General features: G+C 53.6%; 1 protein-coding gene across 1 annotated transcript in view; it reads left to right on the forward strand.

Annotated features, from left to right (window-relative positions):
- Nucleotides 1-24826, forward strand: part of DYSF (dysferlin) — a gene marked incomplete at both ends in the record, with an annotated part of 87874 nt that overhangs the window by 43066 nt on the left and 19982 nt on the right. The window contains 13 exons of the mRNA XM_080620743.1: nt 135-300; nt 604-677; nt 4095-4157; nt 9243-9341; nt 9926-10054; nt 10947-11102; nt 13006-13097; nt 14001-14171; nt 14801-14943; nt 17395-17534; nt 18307-18395; nt 18747-18842; nt 23748-23889. Coding sequence (XP_080476869.1) covers nt 135-300; nt 604-677; nt 4095-4157; nt 9243-9341; nt 9926-10054; nt 10947-11102; nt 13006-13097; nt 14001-14171; nt 14801-14943; nt 17395-17534; nt 18307-18395; nt 18747-18842; nt 23748-23889 — 1560 coding nt within the window. The remainder of the gene's footprint in view (nt 1-134; nt 301-603; nt 678-4094; nt 4158-9242; nt 9342-9925; nt 10055-10946; nt 11103-13005; nt 13098-14000; nt 14172-14800; nt 14944-17394; nt 17535-18306; nt 18396-18746; nt 18843-23747; nt 23890-24826) is intronic.

Below are 24826 nucleotides of genomic sequence, written 5' to 3' on the forward strand. Positions count from 1 at the left end.
GGGCTTTTCCAACCTGGTTGTTCCTCTGGTGAAGCTGCTTGTGCCCTGCTCAGCCTGGGATCCCTTTGGTGCTGTGCAGAGCAGCTGCTGTCCCCGTCCTGTGCAGCGACCCATTTCCTGCTCTCTGCCCACAGCGTCTGCCCAAGGAGAGCCTCTACAGCCCCCCCATCGTGGTCAAGATCATCGACAACCGCCCGTTCGGCCGCCGGCCCGTGGTGGGGCAGTGCAGCATCCGCAGCCTGGGGGACTTCTACTGTGACCCCTACCGGGAGGACAGCCCCAGTGCCCAGGAGCACACAGGTGCGTGCTGGCAATGGGACCACGCTGGTTCCTCACCCGTGGAAGCACCCAGGAAGAGCTGGGGGTCGCTGTATGTGATGCTTTTCACTCCCCCCAGCTGAAAGCCCGGGAGATGCCAAGGAGGGGTTTAGCGCTGGGTTGTTTGTGAGATGGGCTCAGTGTCCCTTGGCCAAGCTGCTCAATGTGCATTAACATGAGCTTCGGGTGGGGTGAAGGCGCCGGGCAAGGTGGAGGTTGGTGCAGTGATTTGGGGTGTCTATCAGCTGGATGTCCTGGTCATGCTCGTGCTTGCTCTGGTTGCAGATGATGTGAGCCTCACGCCCAGGGATGACGTCCTCATTGACATCGATGACAAAGAGCCTCTTATTCCTGTCCAGGTATGGAGAATATCCCATCAATAGGAAATGGGTTTCTTATTTCATGTGATGAGGAGGAGCTTGTGCAGGTACAGAGCGATGCAGATGTGAGGCCATGTCTCGTTGTAACCTTCCCTTTGCAGCTTCCACCTCTGTTTCCATCCCTTCTCCCCCACCATGCCACAACAACCAACCACAAACTCATCCTCCACCTCTACCTTAGTATGAGATGTCTTTGCTTCTATAGGGAGAGACAACCAACTCCCCATGCCAGGCTCTTCCCTTCACACACACACTGTGTGTATTGGATGCTGCAGCCCCTGCCCAGCTCAAGGCTTTCAGGCTTTGGGTTAAGGAAGAACCAGGGTCTTGGGCAGTTCTCAGCCAGAGCTGTGGCTGTGGGACTCAGCCTGGTGTGGGCTTGGCTGCAGCTGGCCCTGCTCGTGCCTCCCTATCCCAAGCACTGATGAGATCCAGGTTGGTGCTCCCAGGCGAGGTCACCCCATGGTGAGGCACATGGAATGGGCTGGCTTCTCAGGTTCCCCACCAGCCAAGAGGTGGGATGTTCACCTTGGCTCCCTGGCATCTTGCCTGGGAGGCTTCAGGATCCAATAGGAACTGGGGAGTGGAGCTGGAAAACCTTGGCCCAAGCGAGCAAGTGTCATTGGAAGGAAGGAGCAGCTCCAGGAACAAACCCCTCCTGGCAACCCACTTGGCTTCCTGTTACCTTGGCATTTGTCTTCATGGTTTACCATAGTGCTTCAGCTTCTATCAGTGAAGTGACTGGAGCATGTCTAAAACCCACACCGAAACCAGGCTTGGGGCAGGCACCTTCACTTCTGCACGTAAGGAAAAGCCCTTTTCCTAGTCTAGTGTAGAAGCGGCTTGGGGAAAAGGGAGGGAGACATGGAATAACGTGCACAGGAGGGATGGGATGCAGGACCTGCCTGATGAGCTGCGTGATGCTGGGTAGGCGATGTCCCTTTGCTGCACCCAGGAAGCTGGTGGCACCCAGAGCCTGCCCCAGGGTTGCACTGGGCATCATTTCTTATGTGTTAATAGAAGAACCTACCCAGCTTTCAGTTGATTTGACTGAATTTAGGGGGGGGCTTCTTCATAGAATCATCATGGAATGGTTTGGGTGGAAGGGACCTTAAAGCTCATCCAGCTCCAACCCCTGCCACAAGCACCTTCCACTGGAGCAGCTTGCTCCAAGCCCCAATTTACACTTTAAACTCTCCCCCTTTCTGCTTTTTTGGGTCGATTTTCAGTAAAGCTGGTGTTTCGCAGCCATATAGCAACCTGCAGCACTTCCAAGGTGCAGTGTTGCTCTTTGAGAGCATCAGAACGACCATCTCCATGCGTTCCTCTGGTGGCAAACCTCCGGGTTAAACACAACTGATCTTCCAAACCAGTTCCTTCCCTCCAGCCTTCCTCTTCCAGCACCATTTCCCACCCCTGATGTTTCTATGTCTGCTCCAGAGTTGCTCCTGCTCCTTGAATGACTTTGGTGGAGGTGACAAGGGGGAAATGCAATTCCCTTTGGGAACACAGGGGTTTATAAAGGGGATTCATGGGATGCTTTTTGGGGAGGTGAGAAGAGGAAAATGTCCTTCCATGAATTCCCTTTATGAAGGCCACACAAGTGAAGGTTCTGCTTGGGGCAGAGGGGGATGTGGCCACTGTGGGATCCCAGTTTGGGGCTGATGTGGAGATGGGGTCCCCTATGATCCAATGCTGAAGGTGCCTGGCCAAGGCTGTGCTGGATGTTCACACTCTGTGGGGCTGGTGGGACCCTCAGTTTGCACCTACAAACCTTGGATTAAACCTGGGAAGAGTTTAAATGGGAGGTGAAAAGGTGGGAATGGGGAGAGGGACGTGGCAGAGCCAGAGCCCTGCAGCAGAGGGTCCACAGGGAAAGACTTGGCCATTTCTTGACTGCAACAGAACACGCTGCAATGGGTGGAATTCTCCACTCTGACCCCAGACCCATCCCTCCCTGTTTGTTTGCCTTTCTCTTTTGGGCTTTGTGTGTGGAGCAGAGGAGGAGGGAATGTGTTCCTGGAAAGCCAAAGCACCATTCCCATCATCCATTCCCATCATCTCCCTCCCTAACCTCTCCATCCTGGCTCAGTGCTGTTCCTCCCATGCCCACCCTCCCCTGGTGATGGACATGGGTTGGGGTGGGCTTTGCTTAGTGGGGGTCCCTCCATCCCTCTCTGTTCCTCTTTGGGGCCAGGTCTGAGGGTGAAGGAGCAGTTCCAGTCTCCAGAGGCCGTCTTATTCCTTCTCCTTGGGAAGGAGGCGGATGCAGGGCCAGGAGCCCATGCCCAGGGCTGCAGCCTCTGCACTGCGTGCTCTTCCAGTGGTGACCTTGGAAGCAGGAGCCAGGATTGTTCCTGCCGTGTGTGTTCACATGGGTGTGTTCCATTGCGTGGCTCCAAAGCCTTGCTCCCTCCTTGCCAAGCCTGGCTTGGCTCCCTCCCCTGATGGATGCTGGGAACAAAGGATCGCTTTGTTGTCCTCATCCGAAAGAGGGAAAACAAACACGGCCCCCCTGCTCCGAGCTGTTGAGTGTTGTCCATCGCGGCCAAATGGGGTGAGAAGTTCAGCCTGAGGTCTGCTTGAAACCAGGCCACGTGCACATGGACCGTGGAAGCATCATGGGTGCTGAATGCGGAGGAAGGGAGCTCCCAGAACGTATAGAAAGGCATTTTTCCTATAGCAAGGTCTCCTGACCGAGCCCTTCTTGTTTGCTTCTCTGGGAGATGCCCGTGGAGTGGGGCTCTGCACAAGCAAGTGGCTGCTGGATCAGTTCTTCTTCCTTATATCTCGTAGCCTCCCCTTGTTCTCTAAAGTCTTTCCTGGGTCCTCATCCCCATGGGAAGCAGATGAGGAAGGAAAACTGCCTGCAGCCCAAGGGATGAGCATGTATTTGTTCCTTTTGCTCCCTGATAAACCAGTCACAGAGGAGCCGTCTCCATCAGACTCCAAGAGTGACAGGGGTGTCCTGGAGGGAAGGGACCCCTTCCACTGGAGCAGCTTGCTCCAAGCCCCTGTGTCCAACCTGGCCTTGAACACTGCCAGGGATGGGGCAGCCACAGCTTCTCTGGGCACCCTGGGCCAGCGCCTCAGCACCCTCACAGGGAAGAGCTTCTGCCTAAGAGCTCAGCTCAGTTTATTTAACGGCTCTTCTGTAACACGGATTTTACTCCAGCTTCCCTTTAACAGCCCATTTAATCTCTGCTCCCGTTCAAACCCAGTCCCACTTGGTGAACATCAATAAGAACCCAAATCCCATTCTCAAGGATACCTCAACCTTTCAACCAGGGGGAGGGGGAAGGTGGCACCACTCAGGTTCCGTCATTAGATTGCTCCTAAATTGGGCTTTTGCTGATGTTTAATCTTTGTTTCTCTAACCCTCATTTGAATTTGTAGCTTGCAGAAGGTCTGACCAGCTCAGCTTTAATTAACACACCAGCTTCTTGGGCCCAACCTCATGTATGTATTGCTTCCGTTCTAACTTGCTTGCTTTAATGGTGTTTATGAATGATGTATATGCATATCTATATATATTTAAAAGTGTGTTAAAATTGAGGCATTTTGTGAAAGATCCCCTTGAAAATGGCCATTTCATCTTGCTCAGGTCCACGCGCACTTCAGCCATCGCTTTGCCTTCATGCCAAAGCCATGAGGTGGGTTTTGGGATGGGGATGAGGATGTTTCCTCCCTCTTGTGCTTGTGGAGCTGGCAGAACTACACATGTGCTCCAGGCCAGATGTCTTCTGAGAGGTTCTGGCTTCTCTGTGCATGCAGCTCCCTATAAGTGCCTGAGAGGAGGATGGAGCCACGAGGGGCTGGGCTCTGCTCCCAAGGAACAAGGGATGGGACAAGAGGAACCGGCCTCAAGCTGCACCAGGGCAGGTTTAGATGGAGCTGAGGAACAATTCCTGCCCCAGAGGGTGCTCAGGCATTGGAACAGGCTGCCCAGGGCAGGGCTGCAGGCACCGTCCCTGCAAGGGTTCACAGCCTGTGGAGATGAGGCCTCAGTGCCATGGGTTAGGGGTGGCCTTGGCAGGGCTGGGAACGGTTGGACTGGAAGAGCTTAAGGGGCTTTTCCACCCTGGTTGATTCCATGATCCATTGCCTTTTGCAAAGCACCAGTGTGCCACTGAGGGGCTTCGACGTCCCTCATCCCCTTTGGCAGAGCATCCTTGCCCATGTCTCCTCCTGCAGGCTCAGGATGGAAGGGGCAGACGGGCTCCTTTGAGAAGCCCAAATAATTCCTGGTGAGTGCAAACCTGGCTTTAGAAACCCAGGGTGGGAGTGGAGGGACCCAGGTTTTAGGGGAGCTGTCCCTTTGCAGAGGACCCCCTGTGGTCAATGCCCACACAGCTCCTGCATTCCCAGATGTGAAATGGTACGGAAAGGTCTCAGGATGCTCCTGAGGAGCATCTCCCAGCGGAGAGAAGCTTGTGAGGAGCTCTCAGGCACCTCTGAGCTATGAAACCGCAATGAGAAGCCTCCATTCTCCCCTGAGGAACACTCTGAGGTGCTTTCTATTCACTCACACCGTTATTTTGGCTAGCTGTGCTTTGGTTGTAGGAAACACAAACAACCCATCAAGGGACAAGTGAGAGGAGCCGACCCAGGCCAAAAGCAAGAGGTCACAATCTGGGAACCATTTGGAGTAATTGCTTGTTTGCTGTGTTTGCTGCTTCCAAATCAGAGCACAGATTTCACAGCTTATCCCATTACCGTGAGCTGGAGGAGCGCTTGGTGTTGGGTATCTCCTGCTGACACCGTGGCCAAGCCCAGCATCGCCCCCAGCACGTTCCCCATGGCTTGTCTTCTCTCGGTGTTTAATCCATGTTTGAGGAATGGTCCATGGCTCTGCCATGGGTGATGGGGGGAAGCCCTCCTAGAGCAGCCTGCGTGGCAAGCTGGCTTCCCACCAGGAAAACACCCCTCATTTGAAGCCAAGGCCCTCAGTGCCATGGGTTAGGGGTGCCCTTGGCAGTGCTGGGGTAAGGGCTGGACTTGATCTTAAAGGTCTTTTCCAACCTGGTTGATTCTGTGCTTCTATGATAGAGGAAAAGCGGTGGCAAGAAGGTGCCTGGGGGCTGCCTTTAGCTACAGGGAGGCTGATTAAACAGGATGGACAAAACCCACTAAAACTAAACAGTTCTGTCCTCTCCTGAGCAAAATTATCAGTGTGGTGGGAAAAAAAGGGTGAAACAGCCATAAATGGGTGATTTGTCTTTATGAACACCTGAGAGTTCACACCTTGAGGGTTAAGGGAAGGACAAGGAAGCCCTCTTGCAGCCTCCCTGTGTGGATGCAAGTGGTTTTCATGGAATCCCAGCCTGGTTTGGGTTGAAGGGACCTTAAAGCTCCTTCAGCTCCAAGCCCTGCCACGGGCAGGGACCCCTTCCACTGGAGCAGCTTGCTCCAAGCCCCTGTGTCCAACCTGGCCTTGAACACTGCCAGGGATGGGGCAGCCACAGCTTCTCTGGGCACCCTGGGCCAGCGCCTCAGCACCCTCACAGGGAAGAGCTTCTGCCTAAGAGCTCATCTCAGTCTCCCCTCGGGCAGGTTAAAGCCATTCCCATCTGAACCCAAGGCTGGCACGTTCCCGGTGTGGGAATAGCCTTGCCTGGGTGGTGGGTGGCTGATGGCCTTCATCACAACCATTGCAGAACCATCCCAAACCAAGCTTGGTTTCCTGCCAGGGCTTGCTGACCTTTGGAGCAATGTCGACGGAGCCACAGAGGGATTTAGGATGTGGCTGGAAAGCCCCAAGGAGCCCGGCTGTGCTGTTTAAAGCCCCTTTTGTGTTCCCAGCTGTTTGCTATGGCCTCTCCGTGGCGTTTTCTGCACCATCCGCAGGACACGGCTGGGCTGGGTTAGTTTGGTCGGGTGTTGAGCAGAGCTGACCAGGCTGCCTTTGACTGGAGCAGAGGATGCTGACATCACCCTCTCCAGGACATGCAGGGGGTCAGCTCCTCAACAGACACTCGTGGCTGTGAATGTCCAGGCTGTTTCCAGGGGGATCTTCTCATCCCAGCCGCAGAGCTTCCCCACAGCAGGAAATCTGCCTCTCAGATGTGGGTCTATCTGGGACTGAGCAGCTCAGCTTCTTTAGAGGCAGGATTTAGTACCCATATTCCCCCAGGGAATGGTGTGGGATCACAAGGAGAGCAGGAAGAAGCATTCAGACTCCAGCAGACTCCTGCTCTCCTCCTGGCCTTGCTGTCTGTCCGTGCCTCAGTTTCCCCCACCTCAAAGGTGATGATAAGGATCAAGTTCCACCAGAAGCTGATATATCCATTGCATGGGAATTTCTCAGCTTTCCACACCTTTTGCTCCAGATGGAAATGACCATTCAACATATGGACAAGCCCAGACTCCTGCTATCCCCATATGGGAATGCATCCAATGGGATGGGTTTGCAGTCACAGGAAACCCTGGGTAATGGAGAAAACCTTGCTCTAGCTCAGCCTCCCTGGCAAAAATGTGGTTAAGCCCAATGTATTCCCTCTGGATAAAGCAAAATGGGATTAGAAACGTCTTGAGAGCTTCTGGGGTGACACAGGTCTGGATGCTGGGATCCAGGGAAGGGAAGAATCTCAGTACCCTCAACAGCAAGTGCGTAGCCCTGGGTAAAAGGCCTCCATGGATGTGGCTCCAGCTCACATTACAGTGGTCCCTGCTCTATGGGAGCGGTGGTTGAGGGAAGAAGGATGAATGGTGATGGAGAGACAGCAAACCTTCTGGTACCCATGCCAAACCTTCTGGTACCCGTGACAAACCTTCTGGTACCTGTGGCAAACCTTCTGGTACCCATGCCAGAGCTTCTATCATGTGGATAACCTGATAACCATGAGTAAGCTCCTCTCCAAGCTGAAATTGGAGGCTCCATTCACTTGATGTTGAATTTATCCACAAGTGATGCTCACCCAGGGGTGCGTGTCCCATTGGAGCTCCATAGGGTCCATGCAGAAGGTTGAAGAGGACATGCAGGATGCTGGAGGTCCTTCAGCCACCCATGGCAGGGCTGAAGGACCTCATGACTGAGAACCCTCCTTTCCATGCCCAAGATAAAACACTGGAGGTGATTTGCTCTATTGCCTGATTGCAGAATGAAACCCCTGACTCCAGGCGCTTGCGCGGTGGAGCCGTTGCTTTCCCTGGCTTTCCCATTTCCAGGCAAATGGATTCATGTCCTTTGCTGTTAACATTCCAGCTGCTCCCATTGCCTCCTCCTTTTTTAATCCCCCTTTATTTGGGTAACATCAGTAGAAATCAGTAAACTCTAACCAAATCCTTTGTCTTGGGGCTGCAGAAGAGCCTGTGGGTAAGTCATCGCCTCGGTTTCAATGCTTCCCTGTGGAATGTCATAATGGAACCACGCTGGGCAGAGAGCAGCTTCTGACCCACTAACACAAGGGAAGCGATGAAAGGCAACTGTTATTCCTGTTTTCCTCAAGAAACCAGGAGGCAGCAGAGGCCTCCCAGTGAATTTCTGGCCTATTCAAGCCAATGTCTGTTCAAGACAGCAGTTTGAAGCTGCCCCCTTGGCTTAGAACAGAAACCCAATAAACCCCTGTTATGGTTCCTCCATGAGGTCAGCGTGATGGAATTCTGTGGACTGCTAAAATAAGACATCCTTATTTGTCAGGAATGTTTCATGGATCACAGTCAAAGCCCTTTCATCCTCCCTCGTATCAGTGTCAGACTGGGGCTCTTATAATATACATGCATTGCTGAGGCCAGCCTCTGGCTTTCCTCTTGCAATAGCATCTTTGGAGCTACCTCCTGCGCCCAGGAGGTGCAGTCTGAATAGGAGATGAGGGAAATGCTCCTCCGTGGCATTGGGGCATTGTGAGGTTGAGGTTGTGTGAGACTTGCCCCTTTCTTTGGGTAATATAAAGGAGAAGAGGGCTCTGTTCTTCCTGAGAGAGGGGCAGCACCTGAGGACCTCGGTTTTAGTGGGAATTCATGCATTTAATGGATTGATTCATTCCCCATGGGCTTTGTTTGGGTGGGGAGGTTGGATGGTGCTGGGACACAAACCACAAAGTCAATCCATATCCCAGAGACTCCAAACCCTCCAGGCAAAGCCTAAAGCAGGGAATGCGTTTAAGAGCAGCCCCAAATCCTCCCTGAATTCCAGGCTGTGCGGACCATCTTAACACAAGGGTTAAACTGTCTCATCCCTCTGGGGTCCTGCACTGAGGTCCTCAAAAGACCATCACCCATAAGGCCAAAATCTGCTTCTGGCCTGCTCTTCTGTGAGCTCTACCTCATCCTCCCATGTGGCATCATCCTCTCTGCTGATGGGTCCAGGTCCATGGGGTTGCTGTGGCTGGGATAGCTGGATTTGGGTGGAAGCATCCCCAAACTGCTTTGAAACCAGGGAGTGAGGAGCTGCAGGTTGGGTTCACAACAGCTTCATCCCCCAGTAAACCCATGGGGATGGTGCCCAGGGCTGGAGTTCACCTCTAGCAGGTATAGGAGATGCTGCTGTGGCTGATCCCTGGCTTTGCTCATGGGGATGTGTAACTTTGGTATCTGCTGCTGCAGGAGGAAGAATTCATTGACTGGTGGAGCAAGTTCTATGCTTCCACAGGAGAGAGAGAGAAATGTGGCTGCTATTTGGAGAAGGGCTTCGACACCCTCAAGGTAAGTGGTGTTGGTTGGGCCTGGCTCATTGGACCCACGCTCTCCATGATGCTCTTCCACAAGCGTTGATATTTTTTGGATGTTGAAGCTGGTTTTCCTTCTGGGTAAAAAATAATCCATAATTTTCCCCAGGAATCAGATCTTTCTGTTTAAAAAGAATGATTTGGAAACTCAGTTTTCTTTACAAAATCCTGTCTGGTAACTTCCCACCCTGCAGCCTTCAGGAATTGTCACTGAAGAGGCAGAGGAGAGGGGGAACTGGAAAGTGTTTGGGAACAACAAGGAAAACCTGATTCCTTAGGGAAGGGGGAGATTTAGGTACCCTGTTGCAACGACTGCTAAGTTAACACAGAGGCCAAATAGGACTGAAATGAGGAAGACCTTGCCTGGTCTTACTGAAGACATTCGCAGCGGGAAGGTCTGTTCTTCATCCGTCCTAGGGGGAAACAAGGGTGACAGGGCCCAGACTCCATCCCTGTGGGTTGTGTTTCACCAGGACCAAGGAGCTTGGGTCAGGTCGTGTCCCACACTGGTGGGGACCCACTGCTGGTCCCTGCCCTCACCTCCCGTCTCTCCCTCCCCAGGTCTATGAGACGGAGCTGGAGAACGTGGAGGACTTTGAGCATCTCTCGGACTTCTGCCACACCTTCAAGCTCTATCGTGGCCGCTCACAGGACTCAAACGATGACCCCTCGGTCGTGGGGGAGTTCAAGGTGAGATGGGCTCTTTCTGCCTCGAAGTGGAAGGTCTTGCTGCTGAGTGGGGTGATGCCAGCTCATTGTTTTGGGTAGGAGTTCAGAGAGAAATGGGCCATAGAAGCATAACACTGGCCCCAGTCTGAACAGATTGATTCCTCCATCCCTGGCAATGTTCAAGGCCAGGTTGGACACAGGGGCTTGGAGCAAGCTGCTCCAGTGGAAGGGGTCCCTGCCCGTGGCAGGGGTTGGAGCTGGAGGAGCTTTAAGGTCCCTTCAACCCAAACCATTGTATGAACCTGCCTGTGCAGGTCTGGCTGCTGTATTCCCAGCTGCTTCAAAGCTAGCCTAGGTTGTGCTGTCATCCTGGATCAAAACCCATCTGAAACCAAGGCTGGATGTAAGCAGTGGAGCATTTTCTTTGTCCGGGCTGGTAGAGGGAGCATGTGTGAGTACTCGTGGTCTCACCACACTGGTGCTGAGCTCTCCCTTTGGAGATGTCTGTCCAGTGGTGGGGAGGAACGTACCCTTAGAGCAGCTCCAGTGCCTAAAGGGGCTGCAGGAAAGCTGGAGAGGGGCTTGGGACAAGGGCCTGTAGGGCCAGGCCAAGGGGAATGGCTTGAACCTGCCCGAGGGGAGACTGAGATGAGCTCTTAGGCAGAAGCTCTTCCCTGTGAGGGTGCTGAGGCGCTGGCCCAGGGTGCCCAGAGAAGCTGTGGCTGCCCCATCCCTGGCAGTGTTCAAGGCCAGGTTGGACACAGGGGCTTGGAGCAAGCTGCTCCAGTGGAAGGGGTCCCTGCCTGTGGCAGGGGTTGGAGCTGGAGGAGCTTTAAGGTCCCTTCCAACACAAACTATGCCATGATTCTATGCAACCGCCCATTCACAGCCCAACACTTGGTGTCCTTGGCAGGGGTCATTCAAGATCTACCCTCTCCCGGATGACCCGCGGGTCCCCATGCCCCCGCGGCAGTTCCACCAGCTGCCGGCCAGGGGACCCCAGGAATGCCTCGTCCGGGTCTACATCATCCGAGCCTTCGGCCTGCAGCCCAAGGACACCAATGGGAAGGTATCCTGCTGGGAACGCTCAGTGCTGGCTCGGGGGGTGGGCTGCTTGGGCAGGTCAGCCCTGATCCATCAAACCTTCCATAGATGGCTTCAGATGGAGAGAGAACGGTGACAGCAGAAAGGAGGAGGTCTTCTTTCTGCCTCCATCACCCATCTGGTAATCCCAGGAGCCAACTCTTCCTCCATCCCAAAGGATTTTTCTATAGTTAAAGTAGCGAAATGAGAGGGGCTTGGTTCATTTTGGTGCTCAAGGAGACAAAATTATGTCTTTCGCATGATTTTTGCAAGTTTTGAATGTCAGGAATTTAAAATCAGGGCAAAAAGGAAAATGGTGTGAATTCAGAAGGAAAAATGTTCATTTTAATTGGACATGGACAAAGCAAAACCGCTTCTTAATCTCCCCTGGGTTTGGCAATGGGTTCGGGATGAAAGTTTTCAATGTCTTAGAAATCTCCTGTAGAAAACCCCTGAAGAGCAGAAGAGAGGAGTAGAAAAAGGCTTTTTTCACATTGAAAACCAAACCCAAGGATCCAAGTTTGACTCCACAGTCTGTGCCCTTAGGCTGTGGTGTCTCCTGAAGCTCATCCCGGTCACGGGGAAGCAAAAGGCCTGGATGCCCCATTCATCCTCACACTGGAGACCTTCCTCAAGCACTGCTTTTCCATCCTTCCTTTGAAGAACACAAAGCTCAGGGGGGACCTGATGGCTCCCTACAAGTGCCTGAGAGGAGGATGGAGCCAGGAGGGGCTGGGCTCTGCTCCCAAGGAACAAGGGATGGGACAAGAGGAACCGGCCTCAAGCTGCACCAGGGCAGGTTTAGATGGAGCTGAGGAACAATTCCTGCCCCAGAGGGTGCTCAGGCATTGGAACAGGCTGCCCAGGGCAGGGCTGCAGTCACCGTCCCTGCAAGTGTTCACAGCTCGTGGAGACGAGGCCTCAGTGCCATGGGGCAGTGGTGGCCTTGGCAGGGCTGGGAATGGTTGGACTGGATGAGCTGAAAGGGCTTTTCCAGCCTCATTGATTCCATGATTCTGTGATCCTTCGCTTCTTAAAAGGATCTGCAGGTGAAGGACCAGTGATGAGGAGCTTGCCCTGGGGGGTTCCTGGCCAGCATCCGTGCCTTTTCAGATGCTCCGGGGTGGTGGGTCCCTATAGGCACTGGCTTCAAGCTGGGTGGCATCTTTTAGGTGAGGTTGTTCTTTTCTTCCCCTAGTGAAAATACTGACTCAAGCGAATTCCACCATGTCCCAGGTTAATGCAGCTTTCCCAGGAGAGGTTTACTTGGGAGAGGGAAGCTTAAAACCTGACTAAGTAGGTAAAAGGATCTGCTAGAGGGCTTGGATGCACAATGAGGCTTTATGTGACGCTGCTGCCATTGGTTTTCCATTAATTTCTTGCAGCCTCTTGGCAGTAAATGGTTTTGAGCCATGCTTCCGGAAACAAAATGGGTTTCCTTTGGTATTTTAGGCCCCTGCATCTATTTTGAGTAGACCTCACACTTGAATAAATGATGACCTCAATGGAACCTCCAGATAAGTGACTTAGATGAGAACAGGAACATCCTGAGCAAGCTCATCCATCAGAGAAGCTATAAATAGGGTGCTTTTCGTGCTCTTTTATTCCTTTTCCATCCCATTGACCCCAAATGAGCTTGGACTTTCATCCCACACTGCTAACTGGTCCTTTGGTTATCCTCAAAAGGGAACTGTAAAGCAGGTGGATCTTAGTGATGGTCACAGATTTGTAGTTAATGGTCAGAATGGTCCTGCCCTTGAAAGCAGGCATTAGCCTTCCATGAAGGGTGGAAGATGCTGCTTGCTGGGACAAGGAGAAGCAGAGTTATTCCTTTGTCACCAGTATGGCTGTGCAGTGACTCTTACATTTGTTTTCGTGCCCGTCTTTAGTGTGATCCCTACGTGAAGATTTCAGTGGGGAAGAAATCCATAAATGACCAAGAAAATTACCTGCCCTGTACGCTGGAGCCTGTCTTTGGGAAGTAAGTCTGCATTCGGTTTGGAGTCCGTGCGGTTCTTCATGTCATATTGAGGGAATAGGGATGGCCAGCCAGAGCTTCCCATTCCAGCCTAGACTCAAGGCCAGGTTGGATGGGCTTGGAGTGACCTGACTTCGTTGAAGACATCCCTGCTCACAGCAGGGGTTGGAACTGGATGAGCTTTGAAGGTCCCTTCCTGCCCAAAGTATTCTATGATTCTGTGATCTGCAGGGGTGGATGGAAAGGAAGAAGGATGGTGAGGGTCATACTGGTGAGACCTTAGAGGACAGTGTGCATTAGACGAGGCCTGTACTCCCCTTCTGAGGAGAGGATAAGGAGGCTTTAAGGGTCAGGCTCTGACCGCAGGCTGGGCCCAGGCAGGCTTGAGTCCTGATTTGGACATTCGCCTACAAGAAACCTTTGGGGCTTGGGACAAGGGCCTGTAGGGACAGGCCAAGGGGAATGGCTTGAACCTGCCAGAGGGGAGACTGAGCTGAGCTCTTAGGCAGAAGCTCTTCCCTGTGAGGGTGCTGAGGCGCTGGCCCAGGGTGTCCAGAGAAGCTGTGGCTGCCCCATCCCTGGCAGTGCTCAAGGCCAGGTTGGACACAGGGGCTTGGAGCAAGCTGCTCCAGTGGAAGGGGTCCCTGCCTGTGGCAGGGGTTTGGAGGTGGAGGAGCTTTAAGGTCCCTTCAACCCAACCCATGCCAAGATCCTATGATTATTGCTTTAGGGAAGCTTTGCACATCCTCAGGCTAAGCCAGTACAACGCAGCACTGGTAGTACTGAGCCAGTGTGACAGCGATGTGCAGGGGGTGCCCACTGGGATGGGGTATGTGTCTGCTTCCCCTGGGGCTCTCAGCACCATCAGCCTCCACCTCATGGGTGTTTCTGCTCTCCCGTTTGCAGGATGTTCGAGCTGAGCTGCACTCTGCCCCTGGAGAAGGACCTGAAGATCACGCTCTACGACTACGACCTCCTCTCAAAGGACGAGAAGATCGGGGAGACCATCATAGACCTGGAGAACCGGTTCCTGTCCAAATACGGGGCGCGCTGTGGCCTCCCCCAAACCTACTGCGTGTGGGTACCTCTGCGGGCTTGGGGTCTCTGTCACTGCTCTGTGGGGCTGAGATGGCCATGGGCTCAGGGTGTCAGCTGTGCTGGCCCACGGCTGTCCCAGGGGGACCAAACCAGTGCTTGAGATAGATTCATACCAGAGAAGCTCCTCATTTGAGGACCTTCCCTGAGCCCTGGCTCTCATCCAGAAGCCTGAAATGCTTCCAGTGACATTAATGTCCCTGGGAAGACCCTGTTATATCCCTGGTGCCTCTTGGGCACACCATGGTGAGGACACCTCCATGCACAGGGCCAGCTGGGAGGTGATGTGGTGGCTCTGGGGGGGATATCAGGGCAGCACAGCCCCGCAAGCTGGGGCTGTGTGTCCCACATAGAGCCCCATTCACCGGTGAACACAGACCCAGGGTGATCTGGTCCTTCATCACCACCCCTTGTAGCGTATCATAGGATCCCAGCGTGATTTGGGTTGGAAGATACCTTAAGGACCATCCAGTTCCAACCCCCTGCCACAGGTGGGGACACCTTGCACTAGAGCAGCTTGCTCCAAGCCCCAGCGCTGGTGCTGCCCCTTGTTGAGGCTGGAGATGCTTCATCACGAGTTGAGCTGCTGTTTCCCTCCTGTTTGGTTTCAGCTCTGGACCCAACCAGTGGCGGGACCAGCTCCGTCCTTCCCAGCTGCTCCACCTCTTCTCCCTGCAGCACAACTACAAGGCTCCCACCTACAAGTCCGACCGGGTCATCTTCAGGGAGCAGGAGTACGTCCTCTCTGAGCTGGGTAAGGTGATGGGGCCGCTTTGGGTTGAGTGTGTGTCTCTAAGTAGGGCCACAAAGTGACAAAAGGCAGAAGACAATGTTGTTTTCAGACAAGGGTGTCCATCAGAGCTGGAAGTGGCGATGGGAAGAGGAATGCCTGGTGCTCAGCCTCCACATGTCAATAGCACCTTGGTCTCCCAGGCAAACTGGGATTAGATGTAGGGGTTTCTGCTTCAGCACGAACAGGGGTCAGGATGGAGATGGAGATCCAGCATCTGCAAGGATGGAAAAAAAGGGAGTGCTCAAGGCCAGGTTGGACACAGGGGCTTGGAGCAAGCTGCTCCAGTGGAAGGGGTCCCTGCCCGTGCAGGGGTTGGAGCTGGAGGAGCTTTAAGGTCCCTTCCAACCCAGCCCATTCCATGCCTCTATGAGCTCCACGCAGCAGGGTCCATCCCAGCTGAGAGGCTCCATCCTGACGTTCCAGCTGCTGGAGGAGCACTCCTGTTTGCATCTCTGCGTTGTGGGGCTGGAGTCACTAGAGGGAGGTAGTACCATGCACAAGGTGCCCAGCCTCGGGAGGGGGGGTGAGGTGCTCTCCAGCTGGAAACCCCAAACCAGCCTCTGCCAGCCAGGAGAGGACATCCCCCAGTGCTGGGAGGCACGTTCGGGTTCACACAGAACCCACCTGCAGTAGCAGGGCATCAGCTCGGGCCCATCTGACGTCCCTAGGGCAGGAGCTGCCTTTTAGAGACAACTCTGCTTTAAAGCATGGGAGGGGTGGGTTGGTCCAAGGAGGAGATGAACCACCTGCCCATGGCCTTGATTAAGGTGAGCACACAGAGCCATCGAGGAGGACCCACGGCACAACCCAGGACTGATCCCTCTGCCTGGGAATTGAGGTGTTGGGAATCAAATCCCTGGGCCTTGACTTTGATTTGAGCCTGGATGCTCCCTGGAATCAAGGCACAAAGTCATGGTTCTCCCCTTAGGAGGAGGAGGAGGATGGGGAAGCAACAGCTCCTCTGCAGCCTCTCGCTATGGGAAAGGGGCTGCAAGGTGTGAAGGTGAGCGGGGTGCTCCCCCCTCTGCCAGCCCCTGCCTCTCACCTTCCTCTGCTTTCATGGCAATCGGTTCAAACCCAGAACAAAGCCTGATGCTCGACCTGGGGGAGATCTGGAAAGCAGCTGCTTCGCAGAGCAGCGTCAGATCTGAACCTGGCCATATAAAGTGGAGCCATTAAACACGAGAGCAGGGCTTTTACAAGCCCTGCACCCCACCATTATTCCATAACCTCCACATTCGTTGTGTTCCGAGAGGGGCTCTTGCTTCTTCCTGCGCATAAACACACACACACAGAGCCAGGTTTCCACTTGGGAAATAGCCCACGTGTCTGAAGTTAACCGCTGCAAGGTACTGCCAAGGAAGGAGCTGGGATGGATCACCCGAACGCTGCTGCGCTGTGATAACGTTCATGGAGCACACTGTGTTTGTGGTCCTTGGAGGTACACGGCTTGAAATGCTGTGGTTGTCTCAGAGGTGATGTCCTCCACCAGCCCCAGTGTGGCACCTGGGGTGGGGAGAAGGAGCAGGCTCAGCTAAGGCTGAGTTGGCCATGATCCGTACCTGGATGGATGTAAGGGATCCCAAATGCTGGGGCAGAGAAGGCGGAAATGTCCATTATTGATATGATCCATCTGGGGGGGATTGGGGCTTGGTGTGGAGCGGGCGAGGATTGCTCATGGATTGCTCATGGATGGCTCAGTGTTTGCTGTGGGTGCTCTGTGCTGGCCTGTTCTGATGATGTACCACAAGTAGAATCATAGCATCCCAGATGGTTTGTGTTGAAGGGACCTTAAACCTCCTCCAGCTCCAACCCCTGCCACGGGCAGGGACCCCTTCCACTGGAGCAGCTTGCTCCAAGCCCCTGTGTCCAACCTGGCCTTGAGCACTGCCAGGGATGGGGCAGCCACAGCTCCTCTCACTGCTCCCACTGGGTATTAAAGGACCAGGGGTGATGGGTTCAAAGTGAAAAAGGGGAAGTTCAAGTTGGATATAAGGAAGAAGTTCTTTGCTGTGAGGGTGCTGAGGCGCTGGCCCAGGGTGCCCAGAGAAGCTGTGGCTGCCCCATCCCTGGCAGTGTTCAAGGCCAGGTTGGATGAGGCCTTGGGTGCCCTGGTTTAGTGTGAGATATCCCTGCCCGTGGCAGGGGGGTTGGAACTGGATGATCCTAAGGTCCTTTCCAACCCAAACCATTCCATGATTCTATGATATGGGGGGAACTTGCACGGGGATTGTCCCATTGTGTGATGCTTTGCCCACAGGTCCCACTGGGCTGCCCTATGCCCGGGAGGGTTTGTGGTGATGGTGGATTTGCAGATGGAGGCTGGTGGGTTCGTGTTTGCCCCCATGGGCTGGTGGGGTCCAGCCCCTCACACCCATGGCACGCTCTAACAGTGCTCCATGCTCTGTGCAGAGGATGGCAAAGCCCCGAACCCTCACCTGGGGCCGGTGGAGGAGCGGCTCGCGCTGTACGTGCTGCGCAAGCAGGGGCTGGTGCCCGAGCACGTGGAGACCAGGCCTCTCTACAGCCCTCTGCAGCCGGAGATCGAGCAGGTAAGTGGGGCGATGTGTCCAGGGCACGTCCGAGAGCATCCTCTCCTCTTGATCCATCACGAACCTGCCCTGGGGATGGGCTTCTCCCATGGGAGGGAGTCATCGTATGGGACGGAGCACTGGCCATCAAATCCAGCTCCATGGCCTGCGCAGGGTGTTGGGGGGGGTCAGTTCCAGCCTCCTGGGCTCATTTTCAGCAGCATTTCCTCACAATCTTTTATTTCTCACTGAGGGGTTAAAAAGCCACTTCTGATCTGAAGCCTTAGTGCAGAGTTCTGCTATGGAGGTAATGACACCATGGGCTGCTTTGGCAAAGCAGCAGCGTGATTGCTGCAGCATGAACCTGCCCTTGGAGGGGTTACATTCCCTTCTCCTCATCCCATCCTCCACTCCCAAGCTCAAAAAGCCGTAGATCAGCATCCCAGCTGGGGACAGCGTGGAAAACAAGTGAGCTGTTGGCTTCACCAACACCTCCCATGGACCCAGTCTTTACTCTGTCCCTACGTAAAGGTAGTCAGCCGCTGGAAGTAAAGCTTCAGGGCACCATCAGCTTATCCAAACCAACTGCTTATATATGGGAAGCCATGAACGTCCAACCAGCTATCACTAAAAAAGTTTGAGTGCAACATTTAATGGCACTTTTCCATTAAGGAAACCTTAGTTTTCAGCTAAGGAACACTGGAGAACTTAGTGTTGCCTCTCTCCACTCTTAGGTCTTACTTATTAACCCTAGCAGGAGGCTCACCAGCTTCGTGTGTCTCTTTCCATACAGGGGAAGCTGCAGATGTGGGTGGACCTGTTTCCCAAATCCCTGGGTCAGCCTGGCCCCCCGTTCAACATCACACCACGCAAAGCCAAGAGGTACCGTGCTTCTCATTTCTTACTCATTGCAGTGCTGGTTCCAGCACCACTGTTTGGGAGGGGAGAGGAGGGGGCTTGGAGATGTCAGATGGGGAGGGATTCACCTGCCAAGCTGAGAACCATCTCTGTGGGCTCATCTTCAGGGAAAGATAACTCATTGAATGGTTTGGGTTGCAAAGGGACCTTAAAGCTCCTCCAGCTCCAGCTCCTGCCATGGGTAGGGACACCTTCCCCTAGAGCAGGTTGCTCCAAGCCCCGTGTCTTCGCTCCTGCAGCTGAACAGCTGAGTAGCAGCTGTCTATGCGTGTCCATGGGAGCTCCAGACCAAGGTTTCCACCTTCGTATGTCCAGGTTCTACTTGCGCTGCATCATCTGGAACACCAAGGACGTCATCCTCGATGACCTCAGCATCACCGGGGAGAAGATGAGTGACATCTACGTCAAAGGGTGAGCCACCCCTCTTCTGTACCTCCAGGTACCATAGCCCGAAGGTGCCAGAGCAGGAGTGAAGCAGTTAACATGACCCTAAGCATCAGCATTGCTGTTGTAGGCATAGAACCACGGAATGGGTTGGGTTGAAGGGACCTTAAAGCTCCTCCAGTTCCAACCCCTGCCACGGGCAGGGACCCCTTCCACTGGAGCAGCTTGCTCCAAGCCCCTGTGTCCAACCTGGCCTTGAACACTGCCAGGGATGGGGCAGCCACAGCTTCTCTGGGCACCCTGGGCCAGCGCCTCAGCACCCTCACAGCAAAGAACTTCTCCCTTATATCCAACCTGAACTTCCCCTGTTTCAGTTTAAACCCATCACCCCTTGTCCTACATGACCCTCCCTGGGATCAAGGGGCCTTTCACTCTCCACTATGGATCCAGCATGTTGGCAGACATGTCTCTGCTGGGCTCAACTGCTTCATGATGTCGAGTTTTAATCTGCATCTCTAGGATGCTCATGTGATGGTATTCACAGTTAGAGAGATGTGGGGAAGCAGCAGAGCCACTGAAGAGAGGAGCGCACAGTCTGCATCTCCAGTGCCAGCTCCTTCCCATCTCCTCTCCCAGAACAGCCGTGGGCTCACTCCATATGCAGAGGTCGGCTGGTTTGCATAGCTCCTTTCTTTGGAATTCCCTTTTATTCCTTGAAACACACAAAACTGTGGCAACCACAGTACCTCCTCTGGCACCTTCCCTTCTCTGCTGCCTCCATTTGTGTTTTATCTTGTGTAAAATGGTGCAATCCCAGCCAAGGGAATTCCTGATTTTGTGTGTTCCTTGGATTTATGGACAGGAAGAGGTAGGATTTGGAAACAGACTGTAAATCCCTCTTTTACAATCCCAATTTTCCTCCTGTAAATCCAGCATGCGCGCTGCTTACCTGCTATTCCCATCAAGTGCATTGTTATCAGCCCCAGCTCAGCTGCTCTGTGCACTTCAGGGCTCTGAAATAGTGCTTGCAGGCTGTTATGGGCGAAGCAAGAGCATCCAGTGCTCGCTGATGTCCTTCTCCTGGCTCTCAGCATCCAGTGACCAAGCAAACCTCACAGTGCTGGAGATGAGTTGAAGACCTTGCTCACCTTCCTCACCTTCCCCCCCAGATGGCTGCATCGTCAGCATCCCTGGATAAGGCTTCAACAATCCTATTGGGAAGGAGGCAATGGTCCTTTTTGTGTTTAAGCATCTGCCCTACAGATGGGGTCCAGTGGGCGAAGTGACCTTCATCTCCATGGTGTGGTGCTGCTTTGGTGGGGACCACTTCTTCCATCCACTGCTGCCTCCTGAGCAAGGGCTGGAGCCTGCTTCGGGGTGAACTCAGCTCCTAATGGAGCTTCTACTTCTGGCTGCCCTTCAGAAGTGCTTCTCTGAGGCTATTGCCAGTTCATCCTCCACCCATCAGACAAGGCCAGGGCTGGAATCTCTTGGACATTATCTTCTACATTATATGTGACTTACCATTGAGTCAGGCAGGCAGGTAAATGGAATAGGAGCTTTTCTATTAAGCCTGAGGCACAACTCAGTTATAGAATCATAGCCACATGGAATGGTTTGTGTTGGAAGGGACCTTAAAGCTCCTCCAGCTCCAACCCCTGCCACGGGCAGAGACCCCTTCCACCGGAGCAGCTTGCTCCAAGCCCCTGTGTCCAACCTGGCCTTGAACACTGCCAGGGATGGGGCAGCCACAGCTTCTCTGGGCACCCTGTGCCAGCGCCTCAGCACCCTCACAGGGAAGAGCTTCTGCCTAAGAGCTCATCTCAGTCTCCCCTCTGGCAGGTTCAAGCCATTCCCCTTGGCCTGGCCCTACAGGCCCTTGTCCCAAGCCCCTCTCCAGCTTTCCTGCAGCCCCTTTAGGCACTGGAGCTGCTCTCAGGTCTCCCCTTCAGGAGCCTTCTCTTCTCCAGGCTGGATCATCCCAGCTCTCTCAGCCTGGCTCCAGAGCAAGTCTCCAGATCCCCCTTCCAACCAGCCACCACTACTAAGATCTACGTGATTTTATGGGGCATCTTTAAAAGTCACCCTCATCCCTTTTGGGTTCCTAAGTAAAAGGATGACCCAGGTCCTCCAATACCTTACAATGTGCTGAGCAGAGAGGGAGCTATGTGAGTTTTGAGAACAAAGGCATATCTTAGATTGAAGGCATTGCCTTTGAATATTACAAATAGCTTTAGCCACATGGATTTGGAAAAGAATGGATGAAGTGATGGGCTAAAAACCCATCCAGTTCTTGATGGATGATGGACATCAGTTAAGTACAAAACTATTGTCTATAGTTCAGGAAATGACTGAGCTGTGAATTATTGGAGGCTGGAGAAGTGTGTTGAGAAGGTATCAGGATGTGTTTGCCCCAGTCCCATACTCTTACCTGGATATCTGCTGATGGCCCTGCTCAGAGGCAGAATACTGGGCAAGATGGGTCTTTGGTCACCGTGGTCATCCCTATGTTAGGCTTTTAATTCTGGGGCACCCTGACTCGAATACTTTTGATTTCTGCATCTTCGTGCAGTGGGGAGGGTGCAGCAAATTCTGCAATTAGAACCCAGTGCATGGCAAAGAGGCCTCCAAATGTGCTGGAGCGGGGCCAGAGGAGGGCACTGGAGCTGGTGCAGGGCCTGGAGCCCAAGTGTGATGGGGAAGGGCTGAGGGACCTGGGGGGTTCAGTGTGGAGAAGAGAAGGCTCAGGGGGGACCTGATGGCTCCCTACAAGTGCCTGAGAGGAGGATGGAGCCAGGAGGGGCTGGGCTCTGCTCCCAGGGAACAAGGGATGGGACAGGAGGAACCGGCCTCAAGCTGCACCAGGGCAGGTTTAGATGGAGCTGAGGAACAATTCCTGCCCCAGAGGGTGCTCAGGCATTGGAACAGGCTGCCCAGGGCAGGGCTGCAGGCACCGTCCCTGCAAGTGTTCACAGCCCGTGGAGACGAGGCCTCAGTGCCATGGGGCAGTGGTGGCCTTGGCAGTGCTGGGAATGGTTGGAGTGGATGAGCTGAAAGGGCTTTTCCAACCTGGTCGATTCCACGATTCTCAATCAAAGCATTTCTTTGTCCCTGTGTTTGCTGCAAGGAGAGGGTGCTCACACCGCATCCTCCAGGGGTTCTTGCCATGCTTGGAGGGGTGTGGATGAGCACAGCCCTCCCATTCACATCCTATCACATCACATCACACAATCCAGACACAACTGAAGGATTAGTGTGACCTCCTCACACAATTCCCACCACCACCGAGTCTGTGCAGCACATGTGCATGGGATGTGTCCCGTTAGGATGAACTCGAGTACACCTCCCTTCCCCATCTCCTGTGACACATTTGCTCTTCTCAAGCGCTGGAGAGGAGGGAATCATTTGTACAGCTGTGAAAACCCCCTTTCTTTGCAGTGTAAGTGGCAAACAATTGAACAAGGTAATGGTTTTCAGTAGAATTTCTCTCTGGATCTCCTGGCTTGTCTCCAGAAAGGCTCTAAATACACAAGGGGATGTGTTCTGGTGTTTAGTTTTAGAATCATAGAATAGTTAGGGTTGGAAAGGACCTTAAGATCATCCAGTTCCAACCCCCCTGCCATGGGCAGGGACACCTCACACTAAACCAGGGCACCCAAGGCCTCATCCAACCTGGCCTTGAACACCACCAGGGATGGAGCATTCACAACCTCCCTGGGCAACCCATTCCAGTGCCTCACCACCCTCTCAGTAAAGAATTTCTTCCTTAGATCCAATCTAAACTTCCCCTGTTTCAGTTTGAACCCGTTACCCCTTGTCCTATCACTGCAGTCCCTGATGAAGAGTCCATCCCCAGCATCCTTGTAGGCCCCCTTCAGACACTGGAAGCTGCTCTGAGGTCTCCACGCAGCCTTCTCTTCTCCAGGCTGAACAGCCCCAACTTTCTCAGCCTGTCTCCATACAGGAGGCGCTCCTCCAGCCCCTGATCATCCTCGTGGCCTCCTCTGGACTTGTTCCAACAGTTCCATGTCCTTTTGATGTTGAGGACACCAGAACTGCACACAATGCTCCAAGTGAGGGCTCACGAGAGCAGAAGGAAGTTGTCTTCCATGCAGTCGAGGAACCTCCTGCATTGCTTGTGCCGGGCCGTACCGTTGCTCCAACAGATGTCAGCTGATTGCTGAACACTGAAACATCCTGGGCAGGGGAATGGGGCAGAATGAAACCCCGGCAGCTGCAAAACTCACAGCTGGAAAAAAGGAGTTGTTATGGAAAGGTCTCCGCTTGCCCCTGGGATGGGCATGGATCGACCGCAGCATGTTCCTATACACCAGAAGGGGAGCTGTCTCCAATGGGAGCGGCTGGGGACCTCCATGGCCGCATCAGGCTCTGGCCGCTCTGGGATTTGCTGGGGAACAACTTCTTGCCCATTTCGGACTTTCAAAGAACAATCTTTGGGAAATCAGCTGGGAAAATGGCTCTTTGGTGCTTCGGCGTGGCTGCACCCTCACCAGCAGGGCTGGCTATAGGAGTAACTGCAAGACCAGTTTGGTGGGGTGGCTGCAAAGGGGAAGGAAGCTCCCACGACAGGTTAAAAGCTGATGTGAGCTTATGGATGGGTAAGTGACACCTTTGAGCCAGAGCTTAAGGCAGTGTTGAGTCTTTAAAACATCCATAAAGCTCAGGGGAAGGGGGAGAAGACATTGCAGAGCTTCTTAGGCTGCTATTACCTGCTTTGGTTCACCTCCCAGCACCGCAGGGACTGTTGTATCCCCTCTCAAGTCTCCTACAGGCTCCAGGTTACCCCTGCAGATACCAGCGACAGGGATAAGAAATGTTTTGTTGCCCGCTCATGGCTTCTGTGATGTTGAGCAAGCTCCAAACCCCTTGGTGTGGTTCTGGCTCTTCATGCAATGTGTTTGCCCTTTGCAGCTGGCTGGTTGGCCACGAGGAGAACAAGCAGAAGACAGATGTGCACTACAGGTCAATGGGAGGAGAGGGCAACTTCAACTGGAGATTCATCTTCCCTTTTGACTACCTCCCTGCTGAGCAGATGTGTTACATTGCCAAAAAGGTGAGTGGCCCTAGAGAGATGTTTCTACCTTATCATAGAATCATAGAATAGTTAGGGTTGGAAAGGACCTTAAGATCACCCACTTCCAACCCCCTGCCATGGGCAGGGACACCTCACACTAAACCATGGCACCCAAGGCCTCATCCAACCTGGCCTTGAACACCACCAGGGATGGAGCATTCACAACCTCCCTGGGCAACCCATTCCAGTGCCTCACCACCCTCACAGTAAAGAATTTCTTCCTTAGATCCAATCTAAACTTCCCCTGTTTCAGTTTGAACCCGTTACCCCTTGTCCTATCACTGCAGTCCCTGATGAAGAGCCCATCCCCAGCATCCTTGTAGGCCCCCTTCAGACACTGGAAGCTGCTATGAGGTCTCCACGCAGCCTTCTCTTCTCCAGGCTGAACAGCCCCAACTTTCTCAGCCTGGCTCCATACAGGAGCTGCTCCAGCCCCTGATCATCCTCGTGGCCTCCTCTGGACTTGTTCCAACAGTTCCATGTCCTTTTGATGTTGAGGACACCAGAACTGCACACAATGCTCCAAGTGAGGTCTCACGAGAGCAGAGCAGAGGGGCAGGATCACCTCCTTCGACCTGCTGGTCACGCTCCTCTTGATGCAGCCCAGGATACGGTAGAGTGAGATGTGCTGCATGATCCAAGACCTGCCCAACTGTTGGAGCTGTGCAAGGCTCAGCATTCCCGTTGTGTTATTTGAAACACAAAGTTGTGGAGTGATGGGGAAATGGGTTTAAAAAAGTCCACATTTTGAATGGAACCTTTGTGGGGTCAGAATTAGAGGTGGCTTTGGGTAGAGACTGGAGACTGATCCCCCAGTGAAAGACTCCTCTGAACTGGAGGCAGTTGAGTGCTGGTGCCTGGGGCTTCCAAGATGCCTGCTCAACAACAGGGTTACTCCAAAGGTGGAGATGGCATC

The sequence above is a fragment of the Psittacula echo genome (genome assembly GCF_963264785.1).
Source record: "Psittacula echo genome assembly, chromosome: 1".
Lineage (NCBI taxonomy): Eukaryota > Metazoa > Chordata > Aves > Psittaciformes > Psittacidae > Psittacula > Psittacula echo.